General features: G+C 51.5%; 2 protein-coding genes across 2 annotated transcripts; one reads left to right on the top strand and one right to left on the bottom strand.

Moving 5' to 3' along the window:
- The first annotated feature begins 5,798 nt into the window (after positions 1-5,798).
- On the top strand, positions 5,799-12,467 carry LOC104081012 (endothelin B receptor-like). Its single transcript, XM_009583594.1, has 7 exons — positions 5,799-6,315; positions 8,038-8,150; positions 8,644-8,848; positions 9,553-9,702; positions 10,479-10,612; positions 11,288-11,396; positions 12,318-12,467. Exons 1-7 carry the CDS (start codon positions 5,866-5,868, stop codon positions 12,465-12,467), a joined length of 1,311 nt encoding a protein of 436 aa, XP_009581889.1. The 5' UTR covers positions 5,799-5,865.
- Positions 12,468-18,137: 5,670 nt separating this feature from the next.
- LOC104081013 (DNA-directed RNA polymerases I and III subunit RPAC2-like) lies at positions 18,138-21,563 on the bottom strand (the record flags this gene model as incomplete). The annotated part of the gene is made up of 4 exons (XM_009583595.1): positions 18,138-18,185; positions 18,535-18,617; positions 19,688-19,764; positions 21,466-21,563. Coding segments are annotated over 4 exons (306 nt in total), but the record flags the coding sequence as incomplete, so codon positions are not given.
- Positions 21,564-23,645: the final 2,082 nt, after the last annotated feature.

The following is a 23,645-nucleotide window of genomic DNA, read 5'->3' as shown; positions in this document are numbered from 1 at the left end:
AGAGACAGGCTGCGCAGCAGCTCAAATTGTCCACAGCTTCACATGGTTTGGAGAAAGACAGAAGGAGTCTCATGAAAGCACTGCTTGTGATCTTCTGTTCAAAGGCAGGTGGAGAGCAGAGGGGAGTCTCTGACCCAGGACCATGTTCAGAGACCGGACTGGATGCGTGGCTGATGGGGGAGCTGGTGTGACCCTACGGCAGCACCGGCTGCACAGGCATGAAGTGCTCTGCCCTGCATCTTGAGCAATCGGATGCTGCTTTTCAGGCAGTTCAGGATGCAGAGAAACCACAGCAAAATAAAAACAGAGCTGGCATGTGAAAAGGCACCAGTGCAACTTCTCGTAGATGGGAGCACGGTCTGAAACCTGTTCCCAGCCCGCTTCACCTAGACCAGGGCTCGGGGAGACCGCCTTAGAGGGAAAAGTGAGGCTTGCCCTTCCCCAGCACCTCAGTAAGGACTTCTTATTCCCTGTCCTCTCTGCTAGAAGGGAAACCACACGACCCCCTGCCTTGCTTGCAGTACTCATCTTGCTCCTGAACATCTCCTCAAAAGCTCGAGGTGGAGCAGCTGGCTTTGATGTCTCTTTTCCCCAAAGGCGGTGGGGGCTGCAGCTTCCTTCACCAAAGCACAGCCACGGGGCTCCTCCGAGCCCGCCACTACAACATGCGAGCAGGCACACTGCTCTGCGGTCAGCAGCCTTCCCCCAGCTCCCTCCCTCCCCCTCGCGCTTTATTTGTTTATTATTTTCATCTCCTCCACAGAGCTGTCCCGCGTTTCTCCTGCTTCACCCTCCTCCTACATCCCTGTCCCGCGCTTCGCCCATTGGTTGCAGGGGCTGCGCTCGGGGGGAGCCCTGCGATTTTCTATATAACCAACCACTCCATTCAGAGAGACCTCAGCAAGTCACGAGAGGGAAGAAACATTCCCCTGAGCACGAGCCCACACACAAAAGCAAACTCCAGGATCTACAACGCTGCAGTTCTCCCAGGGCCTGCAGGACATGCCCAGCTGCCCGTGCAGTGGGAAGGAGCCGTGAGAGGGAAAGAAACTGATCCCAGGAGCATCCAAAGTTCGTGGTTACGAGGAAGGTAACTTAACTCCAATGAAAAGCTTTGCTGTTCCATGCACTAATTTGCAAACAAAATGATTTCCTTCTTCAGGGTGAGTTTTTGCACGTTTTTCAGATCCCCCCACCGGCCCCCACCCTGGGGGAGGCATTGAAGGGACCACGGTGCCTGAGCAAGGTCTAAGAGGCGGGCAGGGAGAGCGTGCGCAAGAAAAAATCCAGCACACCTCTGGGGGAAGGTCCCTCTGCCTGTGGACCAGGTTGGGTTCAGGTCAGGGAAGCAGCTGGGGATGAGGCGCTATCATCTGGCTTTCTCTCCCCTTTCCCCCCACCCATGGCATTTTTACTGCAAGAGATGTTTATCCGCAGCAAAGGTCTGTTTTGCGTTTGGCGAGGTTAGGCTGGCAGTCCTGCTGCAGGCAGGACAGCAGCAGCGCACCGTGACGGGAGAGGCTGGCTTGAGATGGGGACTCCACCTGGGATGTGGTCGGCTCTCCTGGGCTCCCAGGCAAAAGGAGTCCTGAGCCCCCCAGCCCGCGCGCGGCACCTTTGAGACGGGAGCAGGCTGTGCAGGGTTATGGCAATGGTTTTCAGTCTCGTCTCCGCTCTGGGAATCGTTCTCTGATGTCCACGTCATGACTCCAGTGGTTTCAGCTGCTGTTTGGACTCAGCACAACGCATTTCCACTTTCATGCGTCCAAGCTCTTTGCTAACAGAAGAGCCCCAGCTGGGCAGGTGGGATGGGGATGGCCCCTTCAGGCACCAAGTCGCTTCCCCAGATGATCAGCAACATGAACAAAGCTCAGAGGATTTTGGGTCAAGCAATGCTGGCTTCACATCTGCTGGGCACTGAACAAGCTTCTTGATGCTCCCATGCCTCAGTTTCCCCCACAAGTGAGAAAGGGTTATGCTTTCAAGCGCTCTGAGATGCGAGAGGCAGCATGGAGGGCAAGAAGTAAATGGGCTGCTGAACAGGAGAAAACAATGCTTCTCTTTTACTAAATTGCTGGATTTTAAGGCAAGATGAGGGAAAAGTGTTTTTTTCCTTCAGTGCTTTGCAGCTGCGCTGTGGAGGGGACGGGCAGGACCCAGTGAGCTGTGTCCTGTGATACTAACTCACATGAGCTCTTCTGCCAAATACCCAGGGGCTGAACAGCCACACTGGGCTCCGTAGTCCTGCATCGGGGAGAGCAGACAGCAGCAGCCCGCTGCTGCAGAGGGCACAGGACACAACTTTCCAGGGGTGCTCTGGCACCCCTCTGTCAGCTGCTGACTCCAGGAGCCACCGTCTTTCTCCAAGCCCCCAGACAGCCCTGAGTGGCAGACATTTGTCTGTGCCATCCAAAGCTGCTCCCTGTGAGCTGCCCAGACCCTCAAGGATCCCAGGCAGGAATTCTGAGACGGGTCTGCCCTCTCCTATGAGCCACAATCCTGCGGGCACAGTGGGGAGGAGAGGAGGGCATTGGTCAGGGCACCCACCCACGAGACAGCTGCCCCCGGTGTAGCCTGGGGCAGGACGGAGAGCTGAGGACCCTAGCAAGTCCCTGCACCAAGTCAGAGCAGGGATTTGTGCCCAGGTATCCAAGGAGTCAGGTTTGTGGTCCTTCAGGTTATTTATCCATTCTCTCCCTTCCTTTCTTCTCCCCCTTCCCAACATTTAAAAGACGTGTAGATGAGGCGCTCAGGGACATGGTTTAGTGGGCATGGGGGTGTTGGGTTAACGGTTGGACTTGATGATCTTAGAGGTCTTTTCCAACCTTAATGATTCTATGATTCTATGATTCTATTATAGCTGGGTGCCCAGCACCGGAGCAGGAGTCACAGCTGAGAATAACATCAAAACAGGTCAGAGCAAAGTCCACCCTTGCCAGGTGTCTCCAGGACAGCAGGTGGAGCAGATGCTTAGGTAAATATCCAGAAGAAGGTGGTGTCAGAGAAGCTTCTCTGGTCACAAGGTCCCAGATTTGCAATTAGCTGATTAGGGATGTGCTGAGACCAGGGAGGGTACCGGGACTTTCGTAGCCACCAAGGACCAAGATTGTTCCAGCGAGCAGGTGGGAACATTCCTCTCCACACACTGACTGGTGACAACTTTATGAATCCTCAGCTTTGACCAACGCATCTCCAAAGGGTCTTTTGAGGAAGGAGGCTCCTCCTTGTCTAGGCCACTTAATAACCAGCTATTCTGCTGCATAGCTTAGTTCCTTCTCGTAGTATTTTACACTGGTTATCCAAGGTGACAAGCTGGCATCCCACCATCCCCTCTTTAGGAAATTAGCTCTGCCCGTGCAGGAGGGACAGTATGGGCTGAGGGCTTCCCCAGTTTTCAGATCACATACACTGCGGGTATCCCTCAGTGATGGGGTACCTACGTACCTCTGAGAGCAGGGCGCTTACAAGCCAGATATGGGTCGGTTCCCACCATCACATGGAGACTCTTCTCTAAATGCTTTTCAAGTCATGGAAAACTGCTCATTTTTTCAGCCAGAGGCAGGCAGATAACTTCACAGTGCCTGTTCTGGCTCACACCGATGCGGCTTATCTGCAAGATAAGTTTGCAAAGCTGTTTGAGTCTGCACAGATAAAAGGCACAGAGAACACACAAGACTGCTAAGCACCAGGCATGAATATTTTAGCAGATAGAAGCATGCTTATAGTGAGCTGAAAAGTGATGGGATCTTCAACTTTCCTGTGATGAAACCGTATCTAAGGTGCTGTTATAAGGATTCAAACTAGAAAAGAAACTTCTTTAAAATGAGGTTGTTTTAACAGAACTGAAAACTTAACTCTCTAGTTCATGAGGTCTAAACTGTGATTGAAAGGATTTGATTATTTTATTGCCTATATTTGACACATAACTGGAAATAAATTTTAGGTTTCCTCCTAACACTGCTTGTTTACTAAGGACCTGACCGAAGGACATAAGAGGGTCAGGAAGGACTAAGCCTGCTTTAGATTTTCTGGCGAGAGAAGTAGGGTGAAACTGAGAAAAGGGTAGGTCTGGTTAGGCTGGTTTGTCGGGAAAGCGTCCAACTTCATGCTGATTATGCTTGGAGTCTTCCAAACAAGCAGAAAGGCACAGGCATTTCTACAAAGCCTGGCCTGAGCCCATGGCACATGAGGAATGCACAGCTGTATCGAGAGAAGCCGTGGTTGTACCTGGTGGGGCTTGTGGTTGGCTTGGCCATGCCTTCCCAGAGTGGGAACAGCATGCTCCCACCATATAGGCATTGCTGGTCCTGAGGTCTCCCTGGTCCTGGGCAGGGGGAACCGTGCTACGACCCCAGAGTGCCCTGGCTGAATGGTCCTGGGGAGCAGACCCCTGGGTTACAGCTGGTTTGGGCTCAGATCCCAACTCTGCCTAGTGGAGTTGGGGTGAAGATTGAAGTCCCATCCCTAATCCCAGGCAGGCACCCCGATCCCTGCCTAACCGGCTCCCCTGGAGCAGAGCACATCCCAGGGAAGCCCGAAAAGGCTCCTGTTTCTAGTCTGGGCACAGCAATTCTTCCTCCCTTCAAAGCTGTGAACTTTCATAGTTTGAGAAACGTGTTCTTCACCCACTCTAACCAGGAGATCTGTCCCTGCCTGTGGCACAGACAGTGCTGGGGCAGGGTGCTGACACCTTCCACTCCCTCTCTGGGCTCACTTCCCACTGGTGGCCGTATCTGGATCATCCAGAAGCCCCTTTCACAAATTCACATCATGCCAGGACAGTGCTACAGCCATCTTCAGCTTTCTCAAGTGGTTGTGAAGCTGCAGCTTGCCTAGTCCTGCCTGAAAGCATTGTCTGAGATTTGCAAAGCAGAACCCACCCTGATGATATTTATTAGTAGTGCTGCAGCCTTGGTGAGCTTGAGAGACCTTTTACTGTGCTCAGCAGTCAAAACTGCAAACAGCACAGGGAGATTTATATCCCCGAGTACTGAGTTGAATGGGCACAGTGGATTTGGAAAGGAAGTGGTTCAATTAACGGCGATAAGGATGGGGAAGGAGGGGCTCTTCTACTCGCACATAAATTGGAATAAGATGTCAGGTATCAGTACAGCATTTCTGGAAAAACCGTTGTAGTATTTTCCCATCATGGTTCCCAGGAAGACTGTGCTGAGTCTTTTCGCTGTGCCCTGAAAGGTGGCGTAAGGCAGCCGATGGGATCTGCTGAAGAGTGGGATGTTAGTGCAGCTCCAGTTTTCCCATGGCACGAACTGGAAGAAAAGCTCCACTGGTTCTGTGGACCCCGAGATGAGGTTGGCAGAATCACCCAGATGTGCAGGCGTCAACAGGGCAGGTGCCCCAAAACTGCTACTTCAAACAGTCAGGAACTACTTGAGAAGTGTGGGCTGGGCACAAATGTCTGTGCTGGGCAGAAAAGCCAGATTTGCTGGACGAGCACTGCCAACCTCAGAAGGTGCAACAGCTGATTCAACACACCTATTTGAGAAGAGGCAGGTGCCCTTATTTGCTGAAATACTGAGTAAGAGGCATAAGAGACTGGCTTGTTTTCCTTTTAGTTTGTGTTTCTGAACAGACATGTTTAATTTTAGCAGCAAAGACTCCCACCCACAGGAGTCAGCTGCTTTGACCAGATGGGATCTAATCTGGCATTATTTCTGATCACTGTGATGATGGACTTTCTCCAGCAATTCCTTTCATTCAGTCTCTTCTTGTTCCTCCTTCCTCTGCTAACCGAGTTCTCTCCTTTGTCCCTTTCCCCACCTGCAGAACCAACCAAGACCCAAGCAAGGACATCCCACGAGCACTGCGAGGACTTCTGCACCCAGCTTTGCCATTCGGTCCTCAATGGCGAGAATCTCTGCTCCCACCGCTCTAGCCATTCTCCTGACTTGCCTCTTCTCCGGGGCACACGGCCAGACCCCAAGGGCTTTCCCGGAGAGCACCGTCCCCTTTGAGGTGCTTAGCCAGGAGCAGGCTTACAGTCTGGTCCAGCCAAGCCTGTTCCAGGATGCCAAGCCGTCGAACCACTCGGAGAGCCTCCCCAGGAGCGCCAGCTCTGAGCCACCCCTGCTGCCCCTCTGCGGGAAGCCTGCAGATATCAGACACATCTTCAAGTACATCAACACCATCGTGTCCTGCACCATCTTCATAGTAGGGATCATTGGGAACTCCACGCTCCTGAGGATCATTTACAAGAACAAGTGCATGAGGAACGGGCCAAATGTCCTCATTGCTAGCTTGGCGCTCGGAGACCTCCTCTACATCCTCATTGCTCTGCCCATCAACGTGTATAAGGTAGGCTCCAGCGCTGCGGCAGCCTGGCGATTGCAGGGATGGTGTCTGCTCCCACCTGCCTCCGTGCCCTGGGGAATATCTACCCTCTGTTCTTTATTGCAGGCTCCATTTTGGCAAGGGAGAGGGGGAGGGTGTTTCTGCTTTCGAAAGGATAAGAAAAACATAGACAAAGAGCTCAATACATTCCTGGAAGCGCGGAGGTGTTCTCAGCTACAGCTGTGTTATGCACACACACACACAAGCACACAACCTTCCCGATCTTTTAAATCTCATCTCAAATCACAAGAAAAGAATCACTCGCAGTCTCCTGACATTACAGCTCGATGTTTATTTCAGCTGAGTAAAAAATTATTGTTCTTGTGCACTGGGGACACTTCTCCCAGCACAGTTCAGTTCATCAGCCTCAAGCAAATATCTTTTTTATTCTAGCTAAACGTGAAGGCTCAGCCAGGAACAGGGAAGAGGGCTGTACTATAAAACAGGGGCTTCTTTCAGAGACGCTGCCCCCTAAACTAGAGAGAAGAGGCACAACAAATAATCAGGGGAACCTGAGCCCTGCACGACGCACTGGGACAGAGAGGGCCAGGCAGATGCAGGCAGTAAACCCGAGACCCCAGTTAAGAGCAGAAGGTGCGTTACGACGTGTGAGATGTGCCTGGGCTATTGCAGCTCTTTCTCGCCCACTGCTTGAGGCAGGTTTTGGCAGGCTGGAGCCAGAGGTTTCTACGAAGGGTTGGAAGGGATGCCATGGGGTGAAGGACTTGATTTGTTTGTCAAAGGGAAGCTTTAGCCTGAAAAGTGGGAATTGAGTGCCAGAGGGGTCCTGGATCGAGCAGGCTGGGTGGCAGGGGGAGAAGGCAGAGAAATTCGAAGCAGGAAGAAGATGCGTATAATTTGACAGTGAGAACAACCAGATGTGGCTGGCAGAGGATCTCAAATCACTGTGAATAGATACACTTTAAGTGAAAATGGATTGAAAACTATAAAGTATTTTTAGCTCAAAACAAACAGGTTCTCCATGAGCCAGACAATCCCTGCTGTTACAAGAATACGGATCCACGCAGAGGGTTTCACTCGTGCAAGAAAACAGAGAGCTTGGGGCCAGCAGCACTGACCCAGGGGAAGGTTCCCCCCTCCACCCATGGGGTACAGCCCTTCTCCGTTTTCACCCAGGATTTCAGCCTGGATTTCTCCTACCTTCAGGGCATCTTGTCCCCATTGACACCCTCTGCTTGCCCCAGCTGAGCTTGGGGCCACAGTGTATGTGTTCTATAAGGAATCTAAGTGTGGTGGAGGGTCACAGTATGGTAAGGGCTTAAGACTACATGGCTTTGAAAGCCACCGGAAAGAAGATGTCCTTGATGGATTTTGGCTGTTTCAGAGAATTCAGACACCCATTTTCTCTCTGAAAGCGACCCAAAGCCCATTGTGGCGTTTAGGAATCAGATCCATTCAAAACCACCCAAGGTCTGGAGTCAGGACCTGGTCAGGACCATCCTTCCATCAACTCATCTCACAACAAGCCCTTTGGGAAACGAATGGTTCCCAGTACAACACAAAATACCAGAGAGCACATACCGCGTAATCCCAGCAGAGGTAACCTCAGAGTGCTTTCAGCTGCTCTTTGTGGGCTTCTCACGCCTTGTGGGTAACCACCCGCTATTTCAGGAAGCTGGACACGCTTTCCTGAAGCAGCCCGTTAACCCTGAGGTTCTTCCCCAGCTCTTGGCAAAGGACTGGCCCTTCGGCGTGCCGGTGTGCAAGCTGGTCCCCTTCATCCAGAAGGCCTCAGTGGGCATCACGGTCCTCAGCCTTTGTGCTCTCAGCATTGACAGGTAAGAAACAACTTCTACAGCTGCACTGCCCAGCCTGACCCATATCTGACTATAGCATGTCCCTTCATTGTCACCAAAAGGCAGCCTGCAGGGCGGCTTGGTCTCAGGCTAAATTCAGAGATGGGGACAGGGTGCTGCCACGTAGAGTTGAAATCCAACAGGATCTGACTCCGGTGGCAGAGTTTAAATCCTGCTGGAAAAGGTTGAGCGGAAGATCATGATGTGCTGGAACGACTGCTGGGATGGTGGGGAAGGGTGGCACCTCCCCAGTGGCAAGCGGACATTGGCCAAGGATAGCCACCATCACATTCATCCATTGAGCCCGTTTCTGATCTTTCCCATTCCATGGAAGTGGAAGGTTCAGGGGTGGAGGAGGAAGGCGTAAGGGAAAGGGCCTTTGGGGACAACTCTAATCTGCACCTTCTCGGCCCCTTCCTGACGGCTGCTTTTCTCACTCCAACCTGCTCCTGTTGCATTCCCACGCGTTGGGCAGGTACCGAGCAGTGGCGTCCTGGAGTCGGATCCAGGGGATAGGAATCCCCATGTGGAAGGCAGTGGAGGTGATGCTGATCTGGGCAGTGGCCATCGTGCTTGCAGTCCCCGAAGCTATAGCCTTTGACATGGTGGAGCTCAGCTACTGGGAACGACACCTGTGGGTGTGCATGCTCGCCTCCGAACAGAAATCCAGCTTCATGATGGTATGTACTGTGCCCCATCTCAGCTGCGGTGCGAGGGAGAGGGGGACAGAGGCAACCAGCGCATCCTCCCTCCTTGATTCTATGATTAGATGCTTCTGGAGATGGCTGCTTCTAGCCATCGGGGTGAACACAGGGAGAGCAGTATCAGACAAAGCACAGAAGACCCAGCATTGTAGTGACGTGGGGCAGACTTGCTTTGAATGTGGGGCCAGAAAACAGGCAGCTGGTCCTTAAGCTGTGTCGTGTCTTCACCATCCACATCAGAAGGTCATGACACATCTCGGGAAGCTTCAGAACCTGCTGTGCTGTCCCAGCAGGCCAAAGAGTGTCTCCACAACTTGTCTGCATGGGTAACCTTTATCACAGGGTCAGCTAAGGGTGAGCAAAGGAATGAAGACCCTTACAAAGCATCAGAACTTATCCCACCATGTCTGCCAAATAAGCTCCTTGCAACCGTTTCTTGCACAAGAGTGCTAGACTGGCCTGGCAGCCAGATGTATAGACCAGGCTTTACTTCAGTAGGTTAAACGTGCACCAGCCTTGGGGAAGATAATCCCATGTGCACTTAGCACAGGAGCGGTCACACTTCCACACATCCGAAGTGTCTGATAGAGGCCAGCATCAGTGTCAGGGACCGGGTCAGTTCATGCCCCAGTTACCCCACACTTTTCCCAGTTTCCAGTTGTTCTTTCTTTTGCATGCAGTTCTACCGTGATGTGAAGGACTGGTGGCTTTTCGGCTTCTATTTCTGCCTCCCCTTGGTATGCACTGGCATCTTCTACACCCTCATGTCATGTGAGATGTTGAGCAAGAGAAATGGCATGAGGATTGCCCTGAATGACCACATGAAACGGGTAAGAAAACCAGGAAGGCAGAAACGCTGATATTTCCCAAACAGGAGGGAGTGCTGTTGAAGGGGAGGACAGGCACCAGTCCCTGTAAAGGACATGCATGAGCTGACATAGCCTCACAGTGGTCAATGCATATTGGAACATTGATGCAGAAGCATGGATTAAACCAGGGAGATGGGCCTTCCGCTCTACAATCTCCAATCTCAGGGACAACCCAAACCACCAGCCTTATGGCCATGGACCAGCTTGATATTCAATTTCTTATAGTCATTTATCTCTGGCCGTGCTGTGCCAGCCCAGATCACACCGAACTGGACCAAATGGTGAATGTGCCATATTGCAGACAAGGGGTGCAGGGAAAGGAATAGTTTACTGTCCCCTCCCACACTTTGCAGAATGATCCCTTGAGACAGACCGGCTGATTGTCACAATAATATAGTGTGAAGGATGGATGGATGAGGCCCCTGTGTCCCAGGGGGTATCACCCCAGCAAAGTCACCAGGAGCAATGGTGCGAAGAGGCGTGAAGGAGTCTGGTCCGTATTGTGCTGCTGGTGCCCTACCCTCTTCTGCAGCCTGGATCTCAGAGTCCTCCTCATGATGCAGGAGTTGGGACCTGCAGGTTGTGCTTTGGACTCAAAAGGGGTGCCCGGCCGCCATCAGATTACAGAAATTACTTGAAGGTCCCTCGCTCAGCATGGGGAGATGGTGCTTTGCTCCATCTGCTCTCCAATGCTCAGCCAGACCATCCCTTCTCTCCTGCCCACCTTCTCTTCACAGCGCCGGGAGGTGGCCAAGACCGTGTTCTGTCTCGTGGTGATCTTTGCGCTCTGCTGGCTGCCGCTCCACCTCAGCCGCATCCTCAAAAAGACCATCTATGACCAGACGGACCCCAACAGATGTGAACTGCTCAGGTAGGGCCACCAGCAGGAGGGCACCGTGCTGGGAGCCCCTGCGGGCACCGGCAGAGGCTCTGCTGGGCTCATCGCAGGCTGGTGGAGTTGCCTTCCAAACACCAGTTGCCTTCCAAACACCTTGTTTTAATAGCTCCTTTCTGGATGGCATTGCTCTCCCGATAGGCACAGAGAAAGGGTGTGGGGGACCATAAGAACAGAAGAAATTAAATTTTGAAATGTCTTTATAAAGCTATGGGTTAAAGAGGTCTCCTGGGCAGAGAAACATTCCCTGCAGGGCTAAAGGGACTGCATCACGTCTGAGGGCTGCGCACACTTTCTGCCACTTGGTAGGTGCCTGTCTTCCCCGCTCCTCTTTACCCACCACGCCAAAATCCAGTTCAGGCCAGACACTGCTACTGCGCTTGAGTTTGAGAAGATGAAAGTCACGAGGGGAAATCAGATCTCATGCTTTTGGTTTCCTCAGGAAATGCTCCTCGCAAGAAAAAGTGTTGGGCGATTGCCCAACTGCAGGAGGGACTGTTTTGTGCTCACCTCTGTGTTATCAGTCACTGGCCCTCCGTGGAAGCAGGTTCCCGGGCCAAGCAGTTTGCAGGCAGTTTGGAAACCCTCCCTCAGTTCTCCGCTCAGTGAGCTTCCAACACGTCCACCCTCTTCTCTCCCCTCCCGCCTCAGTTTTCTCCTAGTGATGGATTACTTCGGGATCAACATGGCCTCCCTCAACTCCTGCATCAACCCCGTGGCTCTCTACTTTGTCAGCCGGAAATTCAAGAACTGCTTCCAGGTAGGGTTGACCCTTCCAGAGCTCCTGGCTATGGTGACCGTTCCCAGACACCCGTCCCGGGGGCACAAGCTCCCACGGACCAGGCACGGTGCAGCCTCTGGCACCCCCATTGCAGTGGACTTCTGCGCTTATGAGATGAGGGGGAAGGTGGAGAATAGTTTGACAAACAAACCCAGCAAGCAGCACCAGAGACAGGTCTGGACCTCGCAGCTCCTGGCTGCCAGACAAATGCCCCATCAGGGACATGCTGGGGCTGCCAGCAGCCCACAGGATTCCCCTATTTGCTCATATACTGATTTCTTCTCCCAAATTTTCCCCCTGCTAGGTGACTGTCTTCCCAGCTTCAAGTACACTAGAGCTCACTATGGGGAGGCTTTTGCCAGTGCAGGACCTCGGACAAGCCAAAACAGTCCCTGTCGTTCTGGATCAGAAGCATCCCCACAAACCATTAGACAAGGGACTGGGGCTGCTTTAAACTTTGAACCCAAGTTATTCAGAGATAACTTTCAGGAGCTGTGGAGCCCTGAGAAAGAAAGGGGATGGGATGGGATGGGATGGGATGGGATGGGATGGGATGGGAAAGGAAGGGAAGGGGTGCAAAGGGAATCACCTCCCAGCTGCTGTGGCAAAAAGAAGAGCTGACCCAGCTAAGCATTACTTGTATTTTCTGTCCCACAAGGACAAGAAAACACAACTGCAAAAGGTACCCAAGATTTCAGTAACTTCATTTCCAACCCACTCCAGACCCATCTTGGAAAACCTGTTCCCAGCAGATCTGCAGGACAGCAAGGCTCAGAAGTGCAGGCTGCGATTCCCAGCCTGGCACTGCGCAGGTTGACTTGCCAACATCAACGAGGGAATGTTTCCTGCTCTTCTACCCTCGCTTGTAACCTCTCTCTCCACCCTCTTGTCTCCTCGCAGTCCTGCCTGTGCTGCTGGTGCCAGAGACCGGCTCTGAGCATCACGCCGACGGACGAGAAGGGCTCTGTTGGGAAGTGGAAAGCCAACGGGCAGGAGCTTGGGCTGGACCGGAGCAGCTCCCGCTTGAGCAACAAGTACAGCTCTTCCTAAAGCCGTGCCACCCACGGGGCCGAGAGGAGAAGGCACTGTGCCGAGACGGCAGGATCCCTCCATTTCTCTCGCACGGCCGTTTCCTGGCTGGGCCTGAATCGGTTTTGCCTTCGTGTCGTAACCCACCTGGAAGGAGCTGCAGCATTTCACAGACCCCTGGGACTAGCTCTGAACACAGCCTCTGAACCACGCCGATCCGTCCTCTGGTCCGAGTCGCCTCTGGAGGAGGGGGAAGGGGATTCAGATCCTTGTAGGATTTTTCATTTCCTTGCAGGAAAACCAAGTGACTTACGGCCATTTGTCTCGGGTGGAAACATGGGTGGGGAGATGTGTGTGAAAAGGGAAGGAAGGCTGAGATGTGGTCACTTTGAGATGGATGTGGGATGAGGAGGAGAGGGAGAGGACCGTGAGTGACAATTTCCAGCTGAAAAAGCCCAGGAAAAGCTTTGATAACATCCCTTATCATCTCCCTTTGTCCCTGGGCAGAGAGCCAGGATAAGATCCAGGCACCATGTATGGCTGGTAGACCATCAATGGCCTGAAATCTCCTGCTGTTCGTGGTAGGGAGAGATGGGCAGTAACTTGGCTTCAGTGTGTGACCAACCTGACCTGGGGAGCTCTAAAAGCCCCCCTCCTCTTTACCTTTTCCTGGGAAATCTGCCCCAGGCTCCCCACCCAGGGACGACATTCACCCCGCCTCTGTATGGCACAAGAAAGTGATTGTACGCGACTGCTCGGCTTAGGGGACCGCATGTCCCTGGCAGAAGCTAGTGGCAGCACCCAGCCAAACCATCTGCCCCAGCTTCCCCCTCCCCAGGGACAGGTGAGCTCCTGGCTAGCCAGGCACCGTTGCTGGCCCAAGGGGCTATCTTTCCAGGGAAGAGTTTGTAAGCCCAGGAAAGGGAAGGCAGAGATGGCTCAAATCCAGATGAGGCTGGGACCAAGGAACCAGCCCTCACCTTTCCAACCCCCTGCGTAACCTGGAAGCAGCTAATTCTCTGCCTGAGGATTCTCTGCATCTGTAGGATGCAAGGGAGAGGATCCAGGAGACGTGCCCTTCCAGAAAAGCACCAGCCTTGATCCGCCGTCTTCGGCAGCTGGAAAGTCCACAGCCTCCTTCAGCCGCTGGCTCCTGGGAGGGGGATCGCCTGCAAGACCACAGCTCTGAAGGGAAAAAAGGGGGGCCCTGCATTTTGATGCCTGTAGTTCGTCTTCCCCCTGCCAAGAAGGCTGAGCTCCAACGGGGCAGTGGGGCTGGACCCCGATGTGTCCTGGCCACAGCACCATGACACTAAGGTTCATGCCATTTGTAAGGGGGACAGAGATGCTCGTCCTCATGGTCAAGCTAAGGTGGAAAAGGCAATGGGGAAGGTCCAGTCTCAGCTGAAAGAGCCGCTGGAACTAACCAAAATATGGCAAAGAGCTTTCATAAATTTACTATTTAAAATAATTAATCCCCGAGTGCTTTTCCAGCATGTTTTTCTAAAAAAAACATGCTTGCATCTCTTGCCAAAACTTTAAAAAACCTATGAGAAAGTTTTAGTTACCAAATTTTTTATGATTTTTCAGTTGTTTTTTTCTTCTCTCTTACCTCTCACTCTCTCTTTCTTCTTTCCCCTTTTCATCTCGTCATGGAAAAAAACAGAGAGAGGAAAAAGGAAGAAGAGAAAAGACCTGCAAATAAAGCAAAACATTTTCCAGGTGTTGGGGTTTTTTTGGCTTAGCTTTCACTGAAGTGCAAATGTTTTACAAACAAATCACATTTCTGAAAGACAACAGAAACAGAAAGACTGAGGAATATCTAGACAGCACGTTTGCTACAAACTTACCTACCCTCTAGAGTAGATTTGTCTGTATCAATTTCGCAGCGCTGCTGCATTTTGTTGGTAGACAAATGAAGTCAACAGAGAAAACTGATAAAGACTGAAATGTTCCAGTGCAGACATCTTAGTAGAAGGATATTTTTAAATGATTGTGCTTATAAAAAAAATCTGAATTCTATGTATTTCTGTATTTGTCCACATTTACAGGCAAATGGATTCTGTGACTTCAAATCAACACCTCATACCACTCCAAGGTCGTAGCGGTGGGTAAGCCAGTGGCACACCAAGCATAATGCAATGTCTCACTCAGATTCTGCCCTACCCCAAATTGTGGCAAATTCAGCTCCAGATGGCCCAGCTCCTTGGCGTCTCCTGCCAGGATGAGGGTGGCCCTCTCCTACGCACCAGGGCCCGCCCTGCCGGGTTGCAAGCGGCCGCTATGGAGTGATTTGCTTCAGGTTAACATCTCCACCATTGCATCTCCGTTGGTACTCCCTAAAATTCATGCACTCACCCGAGCTCTGGGTCTAGCATGCTCAGGAGGTGCTTCAGCCCCAAATCAGCACTGGAGACAAGCTGAGGATGAGCATGCACACATGCAAGGAACGTGGCTTCCTCTGTCCTGTCCACCTCTGCCCTCCTGGCACGTAGATTGCCCCTCTGCTAGCCCAGGTGCCAGTTTTCAGGTGGTTTGTTCCAACCTGACCCTGAAACACCAGCCACAGGGCTGCCCTTAATGAAAAAGAAATAATGCCAAATGAACTGGAGTTGTCAGAAGACAGGATCCCTTGGGCAGAGAGCCAGGAGAAGCAGCTTTCTTTAGAAGCAAGATTGTTCCAGACCCAGGAGGGACGTGGACACCAGCTCATTGTACCAGGACATGGGGGAGGGAGATACTGTTCTCTAGAGGACTGAAATATTTTGGGGAAACAGGAACCAGCTAAAATGCACTCAGTACCTCAGAGAAGCAGGAGAGAGCATCAAGCTCTGCACGTCCTCCTGGTAGAGAAGCCACAAGTGCCAAAAAGGTGAAGTAGCAAAGAAAGAAAGCAGCTTAGGAGTTTAAAGCTATAGACCTGTCCCTGGCTGTTGCCACCCTCCTTGCTGCAAAATAAAGTTGGTCCCAACTGGTAAAAGTCAGCCTTCTCATGTTAAAACAAGAGCAAAGCACGCAGTCATGCAATTTAGTGCCTGCCAGCGGCTGAGCAAGGGTTGTTCTGTCTTTTACTTGCACAGTGCATGGGAACTGGCATATTTAAATTCATTTCAGTGAAGATTGAAGCATCTTGACAATTTCCCAGTAGCGACCTTTGGTGACGCCATAAGGAGCAGCATCCCAAACACTGAAGAGCCACGATCCTCTCATAAGGACAGGCAGAACAGCCAGGACCTGCTAATATTCACAAGACAGATACCAATTACAGGCACACAGGGGAATCCTTTTACCTTACTTAACCTCCTAGGCCCCAAGTGGCTAACGTCTCTTTTTATGCTCCAAGAGCAGATTTAATCATATCTGCATTAGCAGCTACACTCAGATCAACATTTCAGCCTTAAATGGTTCAAAACCAGTCTCAGATCTCCACATTATTAATACTAAAACAAACAGACTGACATGAATTCATCCCAGATCTGGACACTGCTATCACTTGCTGCATGTCTGTTTAACAGTGACTTCATCCTCCTTTGGTATAGCTTCCCCCTTGTATTTTCCTCCCAGATACCTCCTATTAAAACCAATGTCACAAAGTTTGACCAAGTGTGAGAGGAAGTCTCAGATCTCCACATTATTAATACTAAAACAAACAGACTGACATGAATTCATCCCAGATCTGGACACTGCTATCACTTGCTGCATGTCTGTTTAACAGTGACTTCATCCTCCTTTGGTATAGCTTCCCCCTTGTATTTTCCTCCCAGATACCTCCTATTAAAACCAACGTCACAAAGTTTGACCAAGCGTGAGAGGAGAGGGAGAAGAGAGCTGAGATACCAGCTAGAAACGGTACCCTTTTAAAGCTCTTACATTGTGTTGGCATCCAAATGGCCCCTTCCCAGCACTAGAAGGTCTCCCTTAGGCTACAACCAAGGCCAGGACCAGCAAGTTTCAGCTCAGAGGGAAAGTAATGAACACCAGAAAAGAAGGAATGCATGCACAGTCTCGTTTTAGCTGCTCATGGAAGTGCAAATGCAAAGACAGCTCCTTGCTGCCAGCTCCTATTGCCCATTCACAGGGAAGAGCTGTACAGTTATGGGCATGCCCATCCTTTCCTTGCTTCTTCAGGCAGAGGACATCCAGGAACAGAGTGGTCCTTGCAGCCCAGCTCAGGCAACATGTAGCTGGCCCACAGCATCCCCTGGATGTTGTTTCAAGACCTGATAAATATTCTCCACGACGCCTGGGCTGAGATTCAGCCCAGGTGCACGAGTCAGCTCCTGGCTTATTCACCCCTTCATGCTCTCCCCCCTGCCCTGGGGAAACTGCTTTCCTGCTTTTTTATGTCTCCCTGCTGCTTGGGCTGGGGAATTCTTTAACCAGAAAATCCCCAGGCCCGTGCTTGCTCCTACATAGCGGGGTGAAACACTCACCAGCCCCTCTTCCCCACGTGCCCCTGCTGTGCCCCAAGCCCTATGTGAAAACATGCTTTAACCACCCACAGGTTTCAGCATGAAGAAACCAGGCCAGACAGGATTAGCCAAAAGCAAAGCCACAGCAGCTGCTCACTACAGATGTGGGACCGTGTTGGCATGGGCAGGATGAATCCATTGAGCAAACTGAGAGGCGAAGGAGCCGTAGGGCTCAGCTGGCTTCTTGGCCTAACGCCTGCGAACACAAACCTACTGGCAGCCTGTCAGAGAGACCAAGTCTGTCAATTTGTATTTGAAAGCATGATTTTATAGAGAAAACCTGACATTTTATATCCTCCCTCTTATTCCTCTGTATGTTAATAAAACATGCTGGTGTTTGAAAGGAAAATCTCTGAGTGTTTCTTATTAAGCAGTAGGGGGTCTGCAAAGTCTGCTAAATACTTAATTGAGTGTCAGCAGGTTCCTTTGGTAACTGCAGACCTCCACTGAAGAGACAACCGGCATCCCCCCTGTGCAGAGCAAACCAGAGAGGTTCACAATCCTACGCCCAGCACAGAGCAGAGAAACCCTGGCAATTTCATGCCACATTACACTCAACAAAAGGCTTTCACTTGGCTAGCTGCCAGCAGATCCGACCAAGGCCAGGGTTTCAGTGTTGTACCCTTTAAACCTGCTCATGAGGAGTGGTCTGGGCTTGCCTTTGTCTGCATTCTTCAGGGGGTTAAAAAAGGCAAGCGGTTTTTTACTCATCTCAGCCCCCAAATGAGCAGAGTATCATTTTACAGTGATCTGTTTAAAAAGGAAGGCTGGCCCTATCTGTTGAAGTCAACTGCACTGGTGCCAGTAACAGAAAGATGTAAATTGGGAGAGGGTGCTGCCTCTCTAAAAGCTTGATTTTACACAGCACTGAACCCCTTTGCTCCCTGGGGACTCTGGGGCAGACTAATTCTGCGCACCAGACTACCTGCAAACTCTGTGATCTGAAGATGCTGGGCAGGAAACAGCAATGACACTTGGAGAGGGAAGAAATAAGACACAAGAGTGAAGGACCTGCCTTCTAGCTGTCATTTTCCATAACCGTGTTGAGCTGAACGCAGTGTCACTTCTGCAGCATCAAACTTCATAAACTTTATTATTAGAGAAAATACAGGTTTGCATCAGAGTGGTCATAAAAAAAACAACCAAACAAAACCCCTTGACACAGGGAATTCAACACACAGACGTTGCACACATCCATGGGGACTGCCATCCCCAAATGCTATTGCATCTCTTCCTCCCTCTGGGCCCTGTATTCCTTCATGCTCCTCTGCAAACAAGAGCAAAGGACAAATGTTAACAACGTGTATCGGAGTGACTCATATACCACAGTGCCACCACCCTGGTCTGTGCTGTGACTTCTCTGTCCAGTGCTTGGAAAGGCTGAGGGACCTGAGAAGCTCGGACAGAGCTCCAGGTACTTTCAGAAGTGACTGAGCTTTACAGTCACGCCAAGGGAAAGGAAGCCAGGCCATGCCACCGGTCAGGCAGAGATTGTCTGAAAAAACTATCAAGTTTTTCATGTCAAAAGTGCCTACAACACAGATCTCGGCCCATTCCTCTCCCCTCTGAGACCAAGAGATAGAAAAGGCCCCTGAGCTCTTCAGGAATCGTCTCACCTCAAAGGTGTTGAGCACGTGTTGGCAAACACCCATCAGGTCGTTCAGCCCTTTGCGGAACGGCTCAACAGCAGGAAGGGCCCCTTCAGGAAAGAAGATGCGTTAGTGAAACGGGAGATGGCTTCCAAAGGGGTTGGTAGCCCTCTCCCTCGCCGCTCTGAGACAGCATGGCTGTTACCACCATGCCCAAGGGTAGTCCCCGTGATGGGGAGAGGCTCTTACACCAAGTGTGTGCCCCCACAGTTCCCTCCTACCAGCCCACCATCAGCAGCCTGAGAACTGAGCTCAGTGCGGTGGTCCAGGCTGCGGCACAGGAACCCTGCAGTTAGTCCCATGGGGAAGGGGTTCCCTTGGCAAGGCGAACAGCCTAAGCACTAATCATTTTTAGGAAATGAAAGAGTCAGCAAGCACAAAGTAGATGTTTGCTTCCAGGAAGTGGCTTCTACGTATCTGATGCTCAAGGGAACAGCCCCATGAGAAAGGTAATAACACCGGCAGCACACAAAGCTACGGAGCTTGCAAGGCCTGGACGGAGGGCAGTGGACTGAGCTGAAGGGGCTGGTGTGCTGGGAGGAGTGAGTGACTGCAAGAGACTCAGAGTTATCAGGGAACAAAGTCCTCTTTAAGAGGCAAGTCAAAAGACAGCAGACTGATGAGGCTTTTCAAAAGAGCTTCGGGTCATACCCTGATGACCAAAGCTACAAGACAGCTGAGGAGAAGCAGAAACAAATTATCTCGTGGCAGCTATATATGTCAGCACACTTTGGCTTTGCTTTCCAATCCCCCTGCTGATTTAGGGGCAGATGGAGCACCTATCCCCTGTGACAGTGAGTAGCAGATCTACTCTACCCCAGCACTACAGTTCGGTGCCTGCTACCAGCCAACCCAGATACCTGGGACCAGGCAAGGCTGTGAGCTCCTAGGGCCTCAGCTGGCTCAGACCTACAGATGAGAATCAGAAGAGGTGTAGCATAATGGCTCAGAGCAGCCTCTCCAGCTGAGCAACAGGGCACAGCAGTTGCAGGCGGCTAGCAGAGAAGAGGGAGAAAAGGGCTTTTCTTTATTTAAATGACTTACGGTGGAAACCTGATGTGAGCAGGGGGAATTACACAAAAAAGGGCCCCGGCCACAAAGGAAATGCGCATACCCATACCTCTGGTCTGGATCCGAAAGTTGATCTTGCTTTCAGAGGGGTGCGTGATGCAGTAGCCACAGAACTCCACATCAGGGCTGCAGGAGAGAAGAGAGCAGTGAAACCCGGGCCAATCCACAGCGAATCTCAGGAAAGGCAGAGGCTCAGGCCACCCCAGACCTGCTGGGGCTCAAGATGTTTCTAAAATTACTGAGGGTCTTATGGGAGGGACATGCTGAAGGGAAACTACCTGTGTAACCTTATTCATATGCCCCAATCTGTCTCTGAGCTGCAGCTGGAGCTTTGCAGGGGAAAGACATGGCTGGCACGATCATAGGCACCACCCTGGTATCACCAACGGTCCACTGGTAGGCCTGCAGAGTTCAAACAGGGGATCCTGGATGCTTGGAAACCTCACTGTACACAAACCTGTTGCAGTTCTGCTGGGCAAAAAGAGGCTGACGGGTCTAGGGCACTGCAAGGATTTACCGAGATGGTTTGCGGGCTGCATGGTATCTGCCTTCACAAGCTGAGGGGGTTGGTAGAACGTTTGTGCGCCCAGCAGAAAGAACAGTGCTCTGCAAGAAGCCTGCTGTTTTTCTTGTCATGGTGATTTATCAGAGGAATTCACATGACATTTGCAATGCAACTGTCATTTGAGATGATGCACTGAACTTCCTACTGTAATTCTTCTGAGGCTTACCAGTAGATCTTCGCAAACCCTCAGTGCTGCCCAGTTCAATAAAATCGGGCAACCAGGGTGAACTTATTTGTATATTTTGATGGGGGCAGCAGGATAATTAATTCCCAGCATCAATTCCTGCATCTCCATGCAAGCATGAAAGATGATCAATTTGCTTAATACTGGCTGTTCCTACCCTCTTTTCTGACAGCACGTGTCCCAGAACGAGACATAGATACTGCCTGACCACATGTACTTACATGGAGTTGTGCATCATTTTACTCAGGGCCAAATAAGAGATTCAGAAGTCTTTCACATGTCAGACATTAAATTTCCTCCATAACCAACCATCGAGGAGCAGCGAGGGCTGGTTGTTCCCTAAGAGATGGGGAGCTGGGAGCCATGAATAGTAAGACAGCCGACAGGGCAGAGGCCTCACTAGCTAGCCCTGTCCCACAGCACCCAAGCGAGGGAGTAGGGCGGGTGCAAAGGTGGTAGCCAGGGTCAGCCAAGGGTCCAGATCATCAGGCAGGTTTGTGGGGATGAAGCAGGTCCGAGGTCAGGCCAGGAAGTCGATCTGTAGGTCAGTGTCATGTCAGGTGAGAGTAATGAGCGTCAGACACTACCCAGTGATTACCAGGCAGGTGTACAGTGATGAGGAAGGGCTGATGTCAGGTCAGGAAGTCAGTCATGGGACAGCATCCAGGTGAACAGAGTTCGCAGCCCAGTACAGGCTGAGCTGGAGAACCATACTCCTACAACATAGCTCAGGAGGGACTGAAAGCCCTGAGCTGAGCTTAAATGGGGCTCCTGGGCCCACAGGCAGGGTGTGGGTGGAGGCCCCAGGTGTGGCTGGTCAGGCCCATTAAGGCCTATTAGTGCTCTCAGCGTCCTGACACTAACAGCACAAGGAAAAAGTTAATCCTGTGAAGAGAGGTGGTAGGTAAGGAGTCTTTGGCACCATGTCTGATATAAAGACTCTAAACAGGCATGCACAGAGGTAGTTTCTGATCATTTGCCTTGTTCCAGCAACAACTGAGATGCAGATCAGTAAGAAGGCCAGATAGGAGACAGAGGTACCTTCAGCGATGCCAGGCACCACAGAGGCTCCACTTACTTCTTCATGACCATGTATCGGAGGGAGTTGCCGAGTGTGTGGTCCTCATCATGCAACACAAACGTGACGCAGTTTCCATCTGTCCCATCTGCCTGGACCTGCCACAAATGGGAATGAAGAGATGCTGTAAGGCTCTCTGAGGTAATGAACACCAGCCCCAGGGTGAAGAATGAACTATTGTGCTCAGCTTCACCAGAGTAACTGGGAGGGCTTGTGGGTCCGGCTGGGCCATCTCTGTGGCTCACTTCTCGGGTGCTGCAGTGTGACCAAGAGCACCTTGCAACAGAGGGAAAGTTGCAAAAGTACAGACCTCAGAGAAACCTCTCCCCAGTTATCAAAGTGCCTGTGCATCCTTCCTCTTCACAGGAGAGAAGAAGATTCCAAAGAAAGCCGCGGCTTCAGGACCCATGGTGGAAAGAAGCTGGGAGTGACTGTTCAGGTTGGTGTGATCCCAGGTCCCACCACCTGCCCGTGGCTAGACAGGAATGAGAGGACAGTCAAAAAATCCCCAGGGAGGAATGCTGCCTGTCAGCAGGGAAATCTTATCCCAGCTCGAAAACAAAAGGAGCTCTAAGCCCAAATTCACACACTTAGGATGAGCCTGGGGAGCCCACCAGCGAGCCTCAGGCTGCTGAGCCCCACGTGTAATGAACCCCGCAACGCCAGCAGCCAGCCCCTAATCCTCCTGCTGCTTTTGGCTCAAGCGCCTGAAAAGAACTTTACCAGCTAATGCTTCCTGAGAAGACTGGTTTGGGATCCCCTCCAAAACCAACAAGTCACCTAACTAATCGCTTAGCTATCTGAGGGCTGCTGAGCCTCTGACCTTTCCCCAGGCTCAGCGTAGCCACCGTGGAGCCTGACATGCCCAGAGAGCCCCCAACCGCTTCCTCTCTCGGCAGCAGAAAGAGGTTTCAAGGTTAAGTGAGGAGCCGGGCTAAGACAAGCGCTGATCTCTTCGCATCCTGCCCGCGGCCAAACCCTCAACCGCTCCGGGGCTTTTGTAACCCCTCACATTCCCCCTCAGCAGTCCCATTACTCCTTCTGCAGGTACAGCCGCCACGGGGAATTGACTCAGCAGTTCAGAAGGAAAACACAGACTGATTTCCGTGGACCTGCAGCACAATTTAAGGGCAGGCTCCCCGCGCACCAGCTATCGCAGAAGGGTAGGTGCGATGCAGCAACATCACCTCAACAGGGATGTTGGACTGATAGGGTCTCCCTCACCTCCTAGCATCTCGCAATTCACAACCAAAGTGGTAAGTCTTGCTGAGTGATTAAAATAAGGCAGTAAGTAGCAAAACACCTTCCCTTGGTGGAAGGACAAAGAGTAAGTGACTTGTCACAGGTCACTCGGGCAGCCAGTGGCATGGGTGAAACGCCCTGCCTGCTCTGCTGCTTGCTAGACCCAGCACCCTCTTCTCAAACGTAGGTGCTGGCCTCAGTCTCTCCTATTGCAAGGCCTTGCAAGGAAGTATTTATTGAAATTATTAGCACCAATCATACTCAAGAGCTCTTTTTTTCCCAAAGACTACAGGCTCAAACAAGAGCAGACTAACTCAGGAGGCACCTGCATGCCAGGAGAGGTCGCCTGGCCCCCAGTTTGCTCCCTGCATCCAGTCACAGGGTCAGAAGTGTGCCAAAATCCCAAGTCTCCCCCTCATGAGACAGGTACAGCGCTGTTCTTTGGGACAATGACCCTCTTGCATTTTGGTCACACGACGGGAGTTGCACCTTAACTCAGGTGTAGCTCTGCACACACGGGGGCAAAGAGATGCTTTTCCAGACAGAGAGCAAATATTTACAGCTGAGTTACAAATGTTGCATAAAAATGATTTGAAAAATAGGATAACCGGGAGTTTAACACACAGTGCTGGGAGTTGCAGTGACTTCAGACTCCTTCCCAGAGCTGAAGGAACGTGTGGGCATAGGAAGGAAGGGACAGACGCATCTCTGGCATGGTGGCTGGGCCTGCTTGTGGAGCTGCAGCGAGTGCCTCAGAGCAGCAACCCAATGAATTTAAGCTGTCCCTGCCTCCTTAGCGCCGCCTAAGTAGCCAGTGCACTGATCTGGCAGATGAAAGCCAGAGCACAGCTCTTTCCTGCAGCTGTAAGGAACACATGCTGAACCTGTGTGCTTCACAGAGACTCAATTTCTCTTTCCTCTTTCCTGTGGAGAGTCCT

Source organism: Fulmarus glacialis, unplaced genomic scaffold (assembly GCF_000690835.1).
Source record: "Fulmarus glacialis isolate BGI_N327 unplaced genomic scaffold, ASM69083v1 scaffold5348, whole genome shotgun sequence".
In the NCBI taxonomy this organism is placed as follows: Eukaryota; Metazoa; Chordata; class Aves; order Procellariiformes; family Procellariidae; genus Fulmarus; species Fulmarus glacialis.
Note: the sequence above shows the minus strand (reverse complement) of the source record. Positions and strands in the feature narration are given on the sequence as shown.